The sequence below is a fragment of the Arachis stenosperma genome, chromosome 8 (genome assembly GCF_014773155.1).
Source record: "Arachis stenosperma cultivar V10309 chromosome 8, arast.V10309.gnm1.PFL2, whole genome shotgun sequence".
Lineage (NCBI taxonomy): Eukaryota > Viridiplantae > Streptophyta > Magnoliopsida > Fabales > Fabaceae > Arachis > Arachis stenosperma.
The window spans coordinates 13,873,033-13,890,448 of NC_080384.1; the positions used below are offsets into that span (position 1 = coordinate 13,873,033).

General features: G+C 35.5%; 3 protein-coding genes across 3 annotated transcripts; 2 read left to right on the forward strand and 1 right to left on the reverse strand.

Moving 5' to 3' along the window:
- Positions 1 to 242: 242 nt before the first annotated feature.
- Positions 243 to 2,079, forward strand: LOC130943989 (ubiquitin-fold modifier 1). The gene is made up of 4 exons (XM_057872103.1): positions 243 to 474; positions 563 to 660; positions 1,444 to 1,476; positions 1,825 to 2,079. The coding sequence occupies exons 1-4, from the start codon at positions 404 to 406 to the stop codon at positions 1,908 to 1,910; spliced, it is 288 nt and encodes a 95-aa protein (XP_057728086.1). The 5' UTR covers positions 243 to 403; the 3' UTR covers positions 1,911 to 2,079.
- Positions 2,080 to 8,596: 6,517 nt separating this feature from the next.
- Positions 8,597 to 12,787, forward strand: LOC130944162 (pentatricopeptide repeat-containing protein At4g08210). Its single transcript, XM_057872347.1, has 4 exons — positions 8,597 to 11,199; positions 11,353 to 11,462; positions 11,875 to 12,006; positions 12,107 to 12,787. Exon 1 carries the CDS (start codon positions 8,741 to 8,743, stop codon positions 10,808 to 10,810), a length of 2,070 nt encoding a protein of 689 aa, XP_057728330.1. The 5' UTR covers positions 8,597 to 8,740; the 3' UTR covers positions 10,811 to 11,199; positions 11,353 to 11,462; positions 11,875 to 12,006; positions 12,107 to 12,787.
- A 2,119-nt stretch (positions 12,788 to 14,906) lies between these two features.
- On the reverse strand, positions 14,907 to 16,798 carry LOC130944132 (uncharacterized). Its single transcript, XM_057872300.1, has 2 exons — positions 15,852 to 16,798; positions 14,907 to 15,778 (listed from the first exon to the last, which is right to left on the reverse strand). The coding sequence occupies exons 1-2, from the start codon at positions 16,558 to 16,560 to the stop codon at positions 15,123 to 15,125; spliced, it is 1,365 nt and encodes a 454-aa protein (XP_057728283.1). The 5' UTR covers positions 16,561 to 16,798; the 3' UTR covers positions 14,907 to 15,122.
- Positions 16,799 to 17,416: the final 618 nt, after the last annotated feature.

Genomic DNA, 17,416 nt, shown 5'->3' on the forward strand with positions numbered 1-17,416 from the left:
TTTTAGTTTGTTTCACAAATTTTTAATAATAAAAATAAAAATATTAAAAAAATAAATTTTTTTAAAAAATTATAATTTATATTTTTTTTAAAAAATATTTTTTATTATAAAAAATATTTTTTACGTAATAAATAAAAAAAATATTTTTATATTATTATATCTAAATATAATTAATAAATAAAAAAATTTTATTATATAATCACCAAAAAAAAAATCTTGTTATATGAAATACCAAACATCAAATTAATTTTACTTTTTTGTAAGATTTTTTTTACAAAAGATAACTAAAAAAAATCTTTATTATAAACTCACCTAAGCCCAAAGAATAGAAGAAAGAATAGCTTCGGAGAAACGCAGAAGAAAGAATAGAAGTAAGCACAGAAGAATCGTGAAGGAAACAAAGATGGCGGGTGGTGGCGGAAAGGTGTCGTTCAAGGTGACACTCACTTCTGATCCCAAGCTTCCCTTCAAAGTGTATGTATCTTTTTGAATCTCATCTCTTCTTCTTTTTTTTTTTTTTTGGTTAACAAATTATTTTAATTGTTATCCGAAATTATTTCAGGTTTAGCGTTCCAGAGGCTGCACCTTTCACTGCCGTTCTCAAATTCGCTGCCGAAGAATTCAAAGTCCCTCCGCAGACCAGCGCTATCATCACCAATGGTAATGTTCCAGCAGATCAAGCTTTTCTTTTTGTTGATTTATTTATTCGTTTATCGTTTAGCTTCCGTTATTTGATTATTAATTTGGTTTCTCAAGTTTAGGGTTTTTGGCGGTTATATATCGCGCTTTTCTAACTTGCAAATTGTGGTTTGATTGTATACTGAATGCTGAATACTAATTTCCTTGGACATTTTTTTCGGTCAATTATTTATATTCTAACTTTTGCTGAATGGAATTAATTAATAACGCGATTAATTTGATATATTGGATGCAATGAGGTGCACTTAGGGTTTTCGGATTTATCGCATGCTCTAAACTCTGATGCTGGTTATTATTATTATTATCAAAGTTTGCACAATTCCTAGAAATTTGATGGTCATTTGTTTTGTTTGCCCAATTATTATATATTTAGATCTTAAATTACAGGGGATCTTCTCCCTTCCAAAAGATAGAAGCTTTAGATGCTAATTTGACTAATTACATAATTGAGATTTAGAAAATATCTCATCTACTGATTAAATTGTTCAGCCCATCATAGGTGATTAGGTGTTCTTTTGTCACTTGAAAATTCTAATTTTTGTTGATCAAGAAGGAAAAAAGGAATATGGCAAACATAAGCTACCACTACCAGTACCAATACTAACATGGACCCTATGATTGTGAAACCACCAGGCTTTTAAGAGTACTTTTGTGAATTCAGACTTGGTATTACTTTTATGTTATTCTTATAGTAATTTCCATCTTGTTTTCCTGCATTTCTTATATTACTTTTTATGCATGCAGATGGTGTTGGCATAAACCCTCAGCAGAGTGCAGGTATGCCAATGCTTTACATTTATTTCTTTTAATTTGAGGCTGTGACCAAAGAACTGCATCATCTTTCACTTGAAATTTGGCTTAACATTATCGTTCTTCATTTTGAAACGCTGCTTAAAAATAAGCATGTGGAAAGGGAAAAAATGTCGCTCAAACATTTGGGGTGATCTATTCTGATTTAGCTGAATATATATCTTGAAACTGCTTGATTCACATGGCTTGGGTTTGCGACTATGGGTTCTTATAGAAGGATTATATCATGAAATTGAATAAAGATTATTTAATACCATATAAAAGTTGATTATAGTAGTTACATTTCATTTGACACATTGTAAATTTCTTTTCCAGGGAATGTCTTTCTTAAGCATGGATCAGAACTGCGCCTGATTCCCCGTGATAGAGTTGGTGCTTCTTGCATGTTACGGGGTGTGTGAGCGGATATCAAACCATTTTATTTATATATACCTGTACTATTGTAGTCTGATAGTTAAAAATATTAAGTACCAGTGTTACTGATCTCATAGATTGGGATCAAAGGGTATCTTTAACTCATAAGTTTATTTGAATAATGAAATGAGTTTTTGGGAGATTTTTTGTAGTTAATTATTATACTGCTGTGCTTTAATTTGAGGTAGCTTTTCCTTTGGGAAACCTCCAAGCCCCTTCTCCAGGTGAAACCATAACTCAGAGCAAATTTGGTTAAATCCGATCTTTAATAGAATGTTGATGTATGATGTATCACCGGTAGTTAGTAGGCTTGTGGGAAGTGGGAGCTCATATACATACATATTCTTCATAAAGGGATGTCGTGTTCATCTCTAGGTTTTGAACATAAATTAAATTAAAATATGAGTGATTCAACATCTATATTATATTAAATGTATTGATGTATATTAGGTTATATATATTGAGCCAAATAAAGCTTGTCTTGCTCAAGCACCCATTTCTACTAAAACTCGACCTGCACTAGTCTGGGTAATTATTGTCTTGACCGGATAGAAGCGATTTGGATACCTACGAATACAGGTTGTGTTGCCACAATGCCACATGACCATCTCTAAAAGACAAACTTAATTATTTCTTCATATAAAATTTAAATTTCAAGGTTGAAATTTTCCTAGTATGTGACCAAGGTATTTAACATTTAGAAGCATATCAAAATAATTCTAAAATTGATATAGGGTGCATCAGTATTCTGTAGTAATGCAAGGAGAAGTTAATTATAGGATATCTATCCTTTTTAACACCTGCTTTGAGTGTACATTTTTAGACGTAAAATTTTATACAAATTGATGCGTTGAACTTGAAGTTTTGTATTTTAGTATGAAATTTTCTTTGCACATCATGTAACTGAACTGAATTTAGTAACTTTAGGCGCAGTGCATTGCTACAATTCAAGTTTCTTGACCTTCTTCATTTCTTGATGTCCATAGACCTTCTATGCCAAACTTCAACCATTTGCTTCTTCACAAAAACCAGATCTTCTAAATACATATATATGAATTATTTTGGGTGTCTATATGTAGATGGATTGATTGCAAGTTTGTGTTTCATTTATATAATCATTTTATTTTTTTACTTGTTTTTCTGTCTCATTGATTTTTTATACGTAAAAAACAGGTCAACCGGCACGGGTTTTAACTAAGGTTCTGAGAATCGGATCGGTCATCAAATCACTCTAGTCATTGATTTACTGGTTTATTGGTCCAACCAGTCCAACCGGTGGTCAACCAAAAAAAAAACGTTTTAGAATAAAATAATAAATAAATTATAAATAAACATCCTAAAATATCTTCCAAATTTAAAACACTGTACAAAATATCATCAATCAAATCCATATGATCTTATCAAAATATAAACTCAAAAGTTAAATAGTAAAAAGAAATATCTAAATATTAAATTTTGACTTTGAAGGGAAATGTCAGGAGATAAAGGATTATCAATTTCAAAAGAATGTTGAGCTAGTTCAGTTAGAAAATGTTGATCATTCTGTGGTATTATGCTAACTGAACATGAATCTGAACCTTGTAAGATGACCTTTTCGGTTTAATCTTAGGCAGCGTTGTGTTCATCTGTTGTAAGAGAGCTCTCTTAGCAACAGATTCTTCTTGCTGAGCAAGCCATAAACGGGATCTAGTGTAGTTTCCAAGTTGAGGTTTCAAATGAATATTCATTTCAACAGTTCCATTATCATAATGTGGCATGCATGGACTTGTTAGGAAAGTGTTCTCTACAGGTATCAACATAACAAGTAGTCATCGAATAAGAAAACATAACATATCAACAACAATCAGCATTTGATTTGATTTGATTTCTATTTTTAGCATTCAGCAACAACCATTACAAAACAGCAACATAACAACAACAGTGCCATAACAAAATAGCAGCATAACAACAACAGCTTAACAAGTCACTAATCACAAATTCCAAATTCAAAACACTTATCAGTGATCGCAGAATCACACTGCCATAACAAAACAACACCATAACAAGGGAAAAAGAACAATGAAAGTCACAAGAGAAATTAGCAATCCTATTTCTATTTCGTGCATTTAATTACTCATAAACAAAACTCAACTCCACCTGAATTGTTAATTTAACCTTGATTTTATGGAATCATAAATAGGAATACATTATATTGCTCTTTCTTCTAAAATTCAAGCAAAAACAAAAAGGAATGGTTTTAGTAGTTTAGTACCTGTTTCAGCATTCGAACAGTGTACATTGATTCAATACTCATGTTATTCTGTTGCATTTGTTCTCTAAGGAATCCAGTGAACTTTAGGCTCCCAACCCCACAACCTCCACACCCACTTTTCGCATCACTTTGCCATTTCAAACCGTAAAACAAACATTTCAGATGAACATGTTACTGTGATGAAGGTCACTATCGGGAAGGACTTGGAGAACTCCCCTGACTGCGACGAACGAAGACTCGAGGAGACAAACCCCTGACTGCGACAGATGGCGACAAACAACGGCGACAACACGACGGCCACCGAGCTCGAGGAAGAAGCGGTGCGCCTGCGACTGGTGACTGCGAACAGATCGAAAACTTGGAGAACTCCCTGACTGTGATGCATGAAGACTCGAGGGGACAAGCCCTGACTGCGACGGACGGCGGCAAACATGGCTACTCCCTGCGGCGGTGGTGGCGGGTAGGTTTTTCCCGGGTTGAGGCAGGGCGTGTTCTGCTCGAAGGAATAAGGAGATGGAGAAGCGCGTTTTATTTCTCCCCCTTAAGCGCGAAACTGCATCGGTTTATCCAAACCGGCCGGTTCCAGTTCTGGTTCGACCGGCCGGTTTCTGTCCGGTTCAGCAATTAACATTCGGTTTTATAATTTCCAGTTTTAGACATCAGACCAAACCGTTTATATCTTCGGTTCCAGGTTGAACCGGTCGGAACGGCCAGTTCTATCCGATTTTCAAAACATTGGTTTTAACAAATCCGGTGACCCGGATGGTTTATATAATCTGGATCGGGTCATGCTTAATTAAAAAAAGAAAACGACGTCGTTTCAAGTGAATGCCTTGGCCCTCGGTCTCTCTTCTCTCGAGTCACCACTCTTACCACTGGTCTCAGTCACTCACTCACCGTCTCGCACTCAAGCTCGTCGTCGCGCTCCGTGTCGTCAGTCGTCGGCAGCAGAAGCAGACGGAACCAGCATCTGCTCCCTCGGCTGGTGGTCGTTGCCGTCTTCTTGCTTCGGCTCGATTACTCAACTTCCTTCACCGTCAGTTGGTCCCTGGGCAGGTGAGTTCCAACAAATTGTCCTGCTTTTCGTTATTGTAAAGCATCACTACACCTTGAATTTGTTGCTAAAAGTTGAAGTTGTTGTTGAAAATACCACTGAGCTGTTTTTTATTTCTTTTTCCTGAAAATCATCACTTGTTGCTGATTATCATTACTGGTGGTTGACTTTGTTACTGTAGTGCTGAAATAATGACTTAGCCAAATTTTTTTCTGCTGTCAATCATATTTGGAGCTAAAGTTTTTGTTGCTGAAAATTATCATAGTTGAATTTGTTCTTGAAAATTATTAATGAGCTGAATTTGTTGTTGAACATATCATTGAGCTTATTTTTTTGTTGTTAGAAAACATCATTGAGTTGAATTTTTGCTGATTATCATTACTAAACATTGGATTGTTGCTGTCTTGTTTAAATAATCACTTAGTTAAATTTTTTGTTGCTTTTTAAATCATATTTGCTAAAATTATTGTTGCTGTAATTTATCATTGTACCTTGATTTTGTTGCTAAAAGTTTAATTTGTTGCTAAAAATATCATTGAACTATTTTTTTTAAAATCACTAATGAATTGAATTTGTTATTGATTATCACAGTTTATCCCTGAAACTTGAATCTATTGTCTTGCTGAAATTAGTTAAATTTTTTGTTACTGTAAATCTGTAAATAATCTTTTGAGCTAAATCTTTTATTGCTGAAAATGATCATAATTGAATTTGTTGTTGAAAATGAAGTTCATGCTCTCTGCAACTAAGAATTTTTTTTTTGCTAGAATTTTAAAAATATTTTCATCACAACTCAGTTGCTATTATGAATTATTCTTGGTATTGATTTTTGAAAAATACACCAATATAAATATCATAGTTCTGAAAATCTAACCGAAACGGTCGATTTAATTGGATTAATTGAAAATCGATTACAAAACCGGTCGACCAGTTATTAACCGGTAAACTGTTAGATCCGACCGGTTTTTTGAAGGGTTCGGTTTGATGATAACTCCTCCGGTGCCGTTTTGACTTTAAAAAATAAAAAATAAAAAAGAACCCTGAATCCCCAACCCCAACGGCATAAGCCCGTAACCTAGCCCCAGTCCCACTCCCACTCCCACACTCCTCTCCCCTCCTCTCTGAAATTGACGTGAAATTTTGAAATTGAAAGAAGAACCCTAGCTCCCCAAATCGCGAGCCCGCAGCCACCACAGCGTCAGACCGAGAGAGAGCGTGCCGAGATAGAAAGAGAAACTATTAGAGTTAAAGCAATGGCAGAGGCTGAAGGTCAAGCGCATGAAGCAATTGACTGAGGATCATAAAAGGAGAATGCTTATAGAACAGGGTGAAAGATATAATTGGCTTGCTGCGATCAACACAACCTTTGGTCATATTGAAGGTATGCAACTGTTAACAAACCTTTTGGGAATTATATCAGATTATGAAACAAAAAATTGGTGCTATATACAACTAGGTACTGCATTAGCTGCAGGAGTATATACAACTAGGAATCATCCATGGCAAAGTTTCCAGGCTCAAGAATCATATCTCAACATGAATTGGTGGTGCCTGCTGGCATTAGATTATGCAGTACTGATAGAGATAGCCATTGGGGATAATCATATGGACAAAAAGTAGACTCACCAAGTTGAGGTAACAATAAAATAAACTGCATTGATGAATGAGAGTAACACTTACAATAACAGAAAGTTATTAAGCAATAAACATGGACTGACTTGATTCAATTCAACTCAATGCGCCAAATTGTTTATGCTGGAATCAATTCTGAGTTGTTTGTGCTATGATTTTGATTTTAAATTGTTTATGCTGATTTTTTTTATTTGTTGATTCTGGTTGTTTATTTTTCTGATGTGAGTTGTTGATGGTGCAGAGTTTCACCCCATTGTTTATGTTGGAATTTTTCTTTGATTATTCTGATTTTTCTGATTGAGTTGTTTATGCTGATTTTTCTTATTCCAATTTGTCATTTATGCGCATTTTGATTTTTATTAGTTATAAATTTTTATATTTGAAGATGTTTGTGAACTTTTAATGATAAATTATAGATAATTTATTAGGTAAAATTGTAAAATTTTAAATTTTATCGACTTAAAAATCATTAAATTTAAATATTTAAAATTATATATTAAATTTTTAATAATTTTAATTTATATTTAATTAAACCGGTTGAATCCCAGTTGAACCCCGGTTGAACCTCTGAACCATTAAACCAATCACTTTACCGGTTCATTGACCGGTTCAGTTCTTGCAACCTTGATAAAATTAGATGCAAATCAAAATGAAGGAATTGTTGGTCAAGCTTCAAATTTGTCCAATGAAGATATAGATGCTGACTTTAAGATCACCTCTTGGATTTGATTGGATTTGATTTACTGATTGTGTCACTTGTTCATTTAAATTGAGAAAGTATTTTGTACTAAACTACTAATGACTAGTTTATTATCTCTTTTTGAATCATTAGTTATGTCTAAAAATTGATACTTGATTGTTATTAATATGTTTGTGAAGCCATGCATTTTAAGTTTTAACTTTTGTTTTTAATTTTATTTTTATAATTTGATATTTTTATTTAATTATGACCCGGTCAACCAGGTTAATTAGTGTCCCACCAGTTGAACCACTGACTCGATGACCCGGACAACTGGATCAATTATTGGTTTGGTTCTGATAACTATGGTTCAAAGTGACACATCTTAAGGAGCTCCTAAAAATAGCTAGTTCTCTGTTCCATTTAGTATTTTGCATCTTAGCTTTATATAGGGCTGTCAAACGGGCTAGCCCGGCCCATTTAGGCCCAGCCCATTAAGCCCATGGGTTAAACGGGCTGGCCCATTTAAGCCCGTTTTATTCGCGGGCTAAAATTTTTTAGCCCGGACCATTTATAGTCAGCCCGATGGGTTAAACGGGCCAGCCTGTTTATCATTTTATTTTATTTTTTGAAAAATATTTTGACAAAAAATACCACTTTTAGGTCTAAACCCATTTAAAAAAATTTTTTTTAGTTGATGGGTCGGATTTTCGGGTCGAATCGGGAAAAATATTAGCTAAAAGTGTTACTTTTTTTAATAAATGAAAAAAAATTAAACGGGCCACCCGTTTAGCCCGCGGGCTAGCCCGTTTAACCCGTCATTTTTTTCGGATTAATCAGGCTCAGCCCGTTTAGCCCGAAATTTAAACGGACTTAATTTTAGGGGCAAAGCCCGCCCATTTAAACGGGTAAACGGGCTGACCCGATGGGTTTAGCCCATTTTGACGGCCCTAGCTTTATAGGTAAATCTTTTATCTCCCACTTTTACCATATTATTAATACGATTGCCAACCTCACTTTCTTGCTTTTGGAGCATCTATTTCATACTCACGTTTTACTAGCACATGAAGTTAAACATTCTTTGACCATTATTCTTGACATTCACTTAGTTGAATCAGAGGTTTTCAATTCATTCTCTATTTGCTTTTGCAAGTATAAAAGTGGTGGATTGAGTATAGAACATCGGTGCATTTAAAGAAAAATGGATATAAACAGAATCCAATTAGCTCTGCGCTCTTGTGGGATCTTTCAATCTATCAAACACGCCAAATCACTTCACTCTTGCATCATAAAACTTGGCTTTCTGAATCATGTTTTCCTCGTAAACAACATGATCTCTGTCTATGCAAAGGTTCTCCATGTAGATGATGCGCGAAACCTGTTTGACGAAATGCCTCACAGAAACATCGTTACTTGGACCACAATGCTCTCTGCATACACCAATTCTGGGAGTCCCCACGTGGCCCTTTCACTTTACAATCAGATGCTGCAATCTGAAACAGAGGAGCCCAATGGGTTCTTGTACTCTGCGGTTCTCAAGGCGTGTGGTCTAGTGGGTGATGTTGAACTGGGTAGGTTTGTTCACCAGCATGTAGCTCAGGCAAAAATGGAATTTGACACTGTTCTGATGAATGCACTTTTGGACATGTATGTCAAATGTGGGAGCTTGAAGGATGCAAAGCGAGTTTTTTATGAGACCCCACTTAAGAATTCGACTTCATGGAACACGCTCATTCTGGGTCATGCTAAAAGTGGCTTGGTGGGCGATGCTCTGAAGCTGTTTGATCAAATGCCGGAACGTGATATTGTTTCTTGGAATAGCATCGTTGCTGGTCTAGCAAGTACTGGAAGCCCCCATGCATTACAGTTTGTTGCTAGGATGCACGTGCTAGGCTTTAAACTAGATGAGTTCACATTCCCACGCGCTCTCAAAATTTGCGGTCAGGTTGGTGAAATAGCAACGGGGAAACAAATTCATTGTTATGTTATCAAGTCAGGGTTTGAGTCTTGCAGTTACTGTATATCAGCGTTGATTGATATGTATTCCAATTGCAAGTTATTGGATGAAGCAATGTTGATCTTTGATCAGTTCTTCGACAATTCTTTTGTTGTCGAAAGCTTGGCAATTTGGAATTGTATGCTTTCTGGGTATGTTGTCAATGGGGATTATGGAAAGGCTCTTAGTCTGATTGCACATATCCATAAAACTGGTGCATATTTCGATTCTTATACCTTTAGTATTGCTTTAAAGGTTTGTATGTACTTCCAGAACTTGAGGTTGGTATCTCAGGTGCATAGTTTGGTCATCACAAGTGGCTATGAGTTAGATTGCGTTATTGGAAGCATTCTTATTGATCTCTATGCGAACCAGGGGAATATTAATATTGCTTTGAGATTGTTTGAAAAGTTGCCAGAAAAAGATGTTGTGGCTTGGTCTAGTGTGATTGCTGCTTGTGCTAGATCTGGCTTAGATTCATTGGCTTTATCCCTCTTTATGAATATGACTCGTATGGATCTTGAGATTGACCATTTTATCCTTACAGTTGTTCTTAAAGTTTGTTCAACCTTGGCATCTCAGAGAATTGGAAAGCAAATTCATGCTAACTGTCTTAAAAAGGGATATGAATCAGAGGGAGTTATTGCAACTGCTCTTATTGATATGTACTCAAAATGTGGTGACATTGAGGATGCCTTAGCGTTGTTTGGCTGTCTTTCAGAAAGAGACACTATGTGTTGGACAGGGATTATTGTTGGATGTGCACAAAATGGAAGAGTAGACGAGGCAATCAATCTTCTGCATGAGATGATAGAATCTGGTGAAAAGCCAAATGAAATCACCATTCTAGGTGCTCTTACGGCTTGTAGGCATGGTGGCCTAGTTGAAGAGGCATGGGCCATATTTGATTCTGTTGAAACAGACCATGGATTGAAAAGGTGCCTAGAGCATTACAGTTGTATGGTTGATCTACTTGGTCAAGCAGGACGCTTCGAAGAAGCACTAAAATTGATTAGTGACATGCCATTTAAGCCTGACAAGACGATATGGTTCTCCTTGCTTGGCGCTTGTGGAACTCACAAGAACCAGTATCTTGCTAATGTTGTTGCTGAGCATCTTCGTGCTACATTTCCAGAAGATGCTTCTGTATATGTAATGCTGTCAAACGTTTATGCAACTCTTGGAATGTGGGATAGTTTAAGCGAAGCAAGGGAAGCCTTGAAAAAAGTAGGCTTAAAAGGAGCTGGTAAAAGCTGGATTGAGATCTCAAGTTGACAATGCTGGTTTTGTTAGTGGCTTGGTTCAGCTAGCTTCCCCCGGGTTCATAGTGTGTGATTTTTCAAGATGCATTGCCGACTGTTCTAGTTTAATAGCTAGTCTGGACCATCAAAGCCAGTCTATATTTATAATTTGGAGACTGCAATAGTTCAATGAGAAGGTAAAAAGCATATATCACATTTTAAATGGCAGCAGGTAGCAGATATCACCACCTAGTGGGATAGGCTTTGTTGTTGGTGTTTGTTGTTGTAGCAGATACTGCACTTTAAAAATGCATGAGTTGATGCGCTGAATGCAGCAGTTCCCTCTGATAAGATTGTTATACCTGCTATTTCCACAAGGCCTCATGCATCAAGTGATTGCATCCCCCAATGAAATATGAAAAGGTAAAAACTTAAATTATTCTTAATAGTAATAGCGGATTCAACTTCTTGCTTTCAAATATCAGTTCCAGTTTCGGGTTACTCACACCAGAATCAGCTCTTGTATTATAATGTTGTATTAAACAAACTTTTCCTTCTTTTTTTTATTGTATTCAGGGCTTTTTACAGAAGTCATCAAGTCTCCACTTTTATTTTAACATGGTTGATCAGCTTGACATTTTCAGCATATCATTGAAAAGCTTCCATCTGATGAGATTGAGCATGTGGTAAGATTGGCCTTCCTCATTTTTGTCATTAAGTGCTATGGTTCTTTTTTCTTTCTTTGTTGAAACCTCTATCTAGATATATTACTAGATGGGCTTTACAATTGGGTACTGCTAGGTTTGATGCATAGCAAGATAATACCTGGGACATTTTATACCAAAATAACTTTAGGTTTTCACATTTCTGGTTCCTATCTCTGAACTTTATGTCTTTATCTGTCTTTTGATAGTAATTTTTATAAAAAAAAATATTGGTTTACTGAACTTTTTCACTTTTTCTTTAGCCCATTACCTATTGGATATGTATAACAAATCTAGAATGATTGAACATGAATATATCTTGTTTGACAAAACACCACCTCCTTATTTTTATGTCCTTATTGGTTCCGTTCTCATTACCCATGGTGGAGAATAGATTAAGACACCACAAAGCAGCATTGAGAGTTTGTTGGGGCAGATACAAACATCTCTTGAGCCATGTCCACCATTGATTGTGATCTCAGATCAGAGAGGATTTTGGTTACGTGGTCAGAGCCCATCCCCCGAGGTAATCAAGGATATCACCTTGCTCATCATTTGACTCTCCAACAATTATTAAAATGCAAAAGCATTTATATTATACTACATTCCATGTCTTTGTTTTGTAGGGTCATTTTATGCCGGGGTTTGGACATTATGAAGCTGCATCCAGGCATAATCTCAGGTCTTTCTTCCAAGCCAAAGCCATAATATTGAATACAGCAATATAAAAAGGGTGAAAGCCCACTATACACTTCTTTTTCTTTCATTTTCTTGTTACGTTTTTACCAACTGATGCTTTAAAACCACTGGTTAATTCTAAATTGAAAACTTTCATTGAAATAAATGAAATTTAACTTCTACTATTAAAATTCTTAACCAGAATCCTTAAAAAAATTAGTCAGCAAAATGCTACTACAGAATTCCATTCTGACACCATGGCAAATTGCTAGCTAGCAATAATGCAAGATTCCTATTCCTTAAATTATACCCAAATGAGAAAACCTAGTACATAGAGCTGGAAGAACATGAACCCTAGAAGAACATAGGTAAGAACAACACAAAAGTGGTCCTAAAACAATTAGGTTATGCCCTGTCCAAACATGGGCAGAGCAATTATCACCACATAGCAAAAACAATGAACATGGTAGACCCCACAAGTGAACCCCACCTCACAATTCATCACAGTGGCTGCTCTGCATAAGGCCGACTCATTGCTATGATGTGCTATTGTAATGTCTCTACCATGCATGCTAGTGGCAGTGCCTTGTATGGAATTTATTTCTTGAAGTCTTCCCACGGAATTTTTATTCCCTTGGCCAAGTTTATGATTTTTTTTTTTTCTGTATCAATCATTACTCTCACCATGTCTTAAGGCACAGGCTTCATGTTTCTGAGTCTGACTTTCCTTCTCCTTTAAAAGAGCCTTCCATTTTGTTTCGGTCTTCAGTCACAAGCATGACATGTCAAGTTGTTGTGATAATGTGTTCCCTTCACAGCTTCCAATAACTGCAAAGCACAAACTGCAAAAGTTACCGCGAAACTCCCACGCCACAATTTTTTCTGCCCGCCCTTTTCGCGCCATATTTGGTTAGCTATAATGAGGTTCAGAATATCTTAATGGTAAAGTCAAGGAAAAATTTATTTTTTTGGTGTTGGGGGGGGGGGGGGGGTGGATTTTTTAAAAGCGAGACAAATTGTAAATAATAAAGTAAAAGGTTGATCTCAATCACTATTGAATTTGTAATTTTTATCATGTATGAGTTTTATTGTCGTGATTTAAAGAATATTTAATTTCCGCTTTCTCAAGTTATTAACTTATTTATTTTAGAAAAGTTTGATATATCAAATTGGTTCCCTAAAGATACTAATGGAAGGACCATTCACGATGTATCTTTCAAGGGCAATTTGAGTGGTTAGATCTTTTAAAAATCAAATTGACTCGTGAATGAGCTTTTAGAGATTATTTTTATTATTTATCCATATTTTCCTATTAGAAAAATGTTATATTTAAATATTGAGTCAATATTTTATAGCTAATATTAATACGCTTTGAAAAAAGTAACGAGTATAACACTCTTAAGAAAATGTCCTGCAATTAGAGCTAACAAACAAATTAAGAGCTGTGAACTTTATTTTTTTTTTTAAATCTTACTAAAAAACTGGTTAGCCTAGTTAGCTGATTATCTTTTTACATGTGAATGATTAATATAAAATATAACAAATAAAGAATTACGATTTATTTAATTAACATAGAGTATAACACTCTTGCTTAATAAGAAATGATTAAAAATAGTCATATCTTATCTCACACATGATATACATGCATAATACTTTCTGTTTTTTAGCTATTTGTATTGCACAGACTAGTCATGGGTTTCGATATCCGACCACGACCTCTAATGGGGTGTGTCCACAAATAAATAACACTATATTTCACTAGTTCTTAGTGATTTGTTTCTTCTTGTTGTCTTGTTGATTAGTGGGAAATTTAGACTTGCGCTTAAGTATCAATATTAATATTTCTCTTGATGTTGGTGGTTATTGTTACTAATTCATGGAGAGTTGCGAGCTTTGGGGAACAAATAATGGTTGGAGGACGTTAATGATGCTATAATGAGTACAAAACAAGAGTCAAGCGATGGTTTCAACTGGGCTCCTTATTCGATGGAAATTAGAAGAGGAACCACACAAATCTAGGTCCCACGCACGAATTGAAGTTGCCTTAATTCGCGTTACTATGCTAAACAATGTACTAATACGGTGGTTAAACTATGATTATATGAGATAATGCACCTCAATTCCGTTAATCATAATACCATAGTACCAAAAGGTTGCTACATGTATCGAGCTATTATAAGAGTCATGAAGAGTTTCCTATTAATTAAGTGAATTCAACTTCACAAGAAAACAAGCACTATTTTATTTTATTCATTTACTTTTTATTTTTTTAAAAAAGTAATTTAGCAATTTAACACTACCCAAATTACTTCATTTATTTATCTAGATACTTTTTGGTCCCCCATTTGTAAGGGGAAGCATTTCTAGCTACCTCCAATCTTTATTGGTTTTAAATTTGTCTATAATAATAATAATATAAATAAATGTTTTATTTCAACTAATATTCTTTATATTTCGTTTTTACTTTAATAATTGCTGTAAAGTTATTGCTTTACTAATAGATTTAGTTCTAGGGATTAAACCAAACTTAGCTATCGACAAAAATCAACTTGGGTTGGTCGAGTGGTCACTTATGCAAGTGTCGGCATGCAGTAACTCATTGACTTACGGCAGACTCTTAAATGGAGTTTAGATCTGCGACGGATTAGTTCTCGACCTGTCGGATTAGAGAATACCGTGGGAAACCAAACCAAAATTAGCTACTGCTAGATAGATGCAACAATGGTTATGACAAGATTATAAGGTGAATTTAAATGCCATAATATACATTATACAACTATAGATAAAGTCTAACATCTATTACCATACCTACTAACAGTTACAAAAATCAGTGGAAAACTGATATATTAATTCCCCTAGAAAGTGCTAATAATAATAATTCAAGCAGATGATGCTAAACTTGGAATTACAGCTAATAAATCAAAAGAAACTAAGAATCTAAAGAAAGTTGACATAATAATCAAATCAAAACCCTCTATAGATTACAACAAAGCATGGCAATATAGCTCTTGGATTGGACACATACAACTCATCCAAGTTGGAATAAGCTCCAACTTCTCCTGCAACTGAATCATACTCATCCATGGTGCTGCTGCTGCTATTACTATTACCATTACCACCTTCTGCATTGTTCTTCTTAACTCTCCCTGCTATCACCCTGCAAACCAGCATTGCCCTCTTTTCGCTTCCTTCGTCGGCCGGCGACAATCCGGCCATGTCATGAGCCCTTCCACTTGTGGCCGTGGTTAGAATGCCGGTGGCAGCTTCTCCGGTTGTGACCTTGAAACCATGCTTGATTATGCTGCAAACATTGCAAAGAGGTATTGAATTGCAGAGGTTGGATGAACCGTTTAGGCCGAGTGAGCATGCGAAGGTTGTGCAATGGAATCTGAGTAACTCATTTCCATCTGCTATGCAACGAGCATGTTTCTTTGTGAGCTTTGTAGCCTTTGCTTTAATGGAGTCTCTGTACTCTTCAAATTTTCCTATAGTCCTTTGAGTGTTATGAACCTTGAGAATTCGATCAATCTTGCACACTGGTGTCTGCTTCTTTAGCCAGCTTGAATGGAATATGATCTCAACTATGTTCTTGCTTGTATCCTCAGGTCCAAGCTCAGAAACTATAAGAGAAAATTGAAGAGTTAATGATTGTATGAGAAATTGAAGTGTTTGGTAAGAATTTGATTCATTTACCTGCATGTTTAACAGCTTGATGATGCTCTAAGCTCTCAGCTTTCATGATTTCACCACAATCAGGGCATGAACAAATGGTGGTTCTAAGAGAAGGGTCTCTGGTGAAACCAAGAACAGGATCTACCACCATTCTACACTCATAGCAACCAGAGAGTCTTCTGAATGGCATTCCCCTGAAGGAAGAACCACCGGCAGAGGAGGTAGAAGATGCTGAGAGTGAAGAAGAAGATGCAGAAACAACACCATTGTTGTTGGTGAGTTCATTCAGAGGTGCCTTCATGGATCTGCTTGAAGAACCATCATTGTTGGTAATTGATGTCATCATCCTTCTCTTGTGAATATCCGGTGTTCCGGTCTCCGGCCTCGTCGCCGTGATCTTGGTGTTGTTGCATAGAGAGCCTGAACACTTCATCTTCTTGCACTTCTTGCTGTTGTTGTTCTCTTCCTCTTGAAGCTTTCTCTGTGCCTGCTGTTTCTTCTTCACTGCTTCTTTATTAGTACTTTCCTGATTCTGTGACTGCGGCTGTGGCTGTGGCTGTGGCTGTGATTTTTCCAGCGGCTTTTGCTGCTGGACGTGGACATTTTTACAAGACAATAAGCCTCTTACCACTGCCCAAGAGGGTTGTTTTTCTGTTTTCTGAGGCTTCTGGTGGTGGTGGTGGCTTACATGCTTAGTCACTGTTGGTTTAAGAGGTTTTGGTTTGCTCATTGTTGAAAAAGTTTGCTTCTTTTTCTGCTTGAGAGTTCAGCCTAACAAATAATGGCTAATGCCTTACATGGAAGAAATTGCAGCAGATTGGGAGTTGGGATTTGAAGCATTGTTTTTGTTTTGTCTATAGTGTTAGAATATTTATTCACAAGTGTTGGGTCTATGAAGCTTTGGAGGAATCTATAGTTATTGTTTCTTGGGAGATATTAGAGATGTATGATCTATCATGATGTGGTATCTAGCTATTGGTTTTTTCTTGATTCAAGAGTTTTTTTTTTCTTTGAATTAATGGGAAAGTAAAGAGATGTGGCCTACTACTGGTCCCCTTCTTTTCATGATTTGGCTGTCCTATTTGTAATTAAGAAGTTGTTAAATATCATACTCACCATCTTTTTTTGCCTCAAGAGGTTACTAATTCCCACGAATGATTAAAGTACTTGGATTTAGTGGTAATTTGAGTTTAATGTCTCTCTAATACACACTTCTGATTGTTTGTTAAACTCTAAACCTTTTCTTCTTTTAAATTCTTTTAACATATATATATATATATATATATATATATGAAATAACTCATTAATCAAGTTACACACTTAAAGAATAAATGTTTATGAATTAGAGGTTCAATTTAAAATTTTTACTATCGAAATTTTTAGTGTTTTTAATCTATGTCAAGAAATAAAAAAACTAACTAATTTAAGTATGTCGAATAATTAGTTTATTCGTCTATTTAAGTAAACATCAAAAGTATAATTTTCACATTTTGTATGTTCAAATTCGCAACATATTAATTCTTGTTCTGTCATACTAAAAGATACCAGAAAAAAAAAAATAATCCATCAAATGCCAAGTAAATACC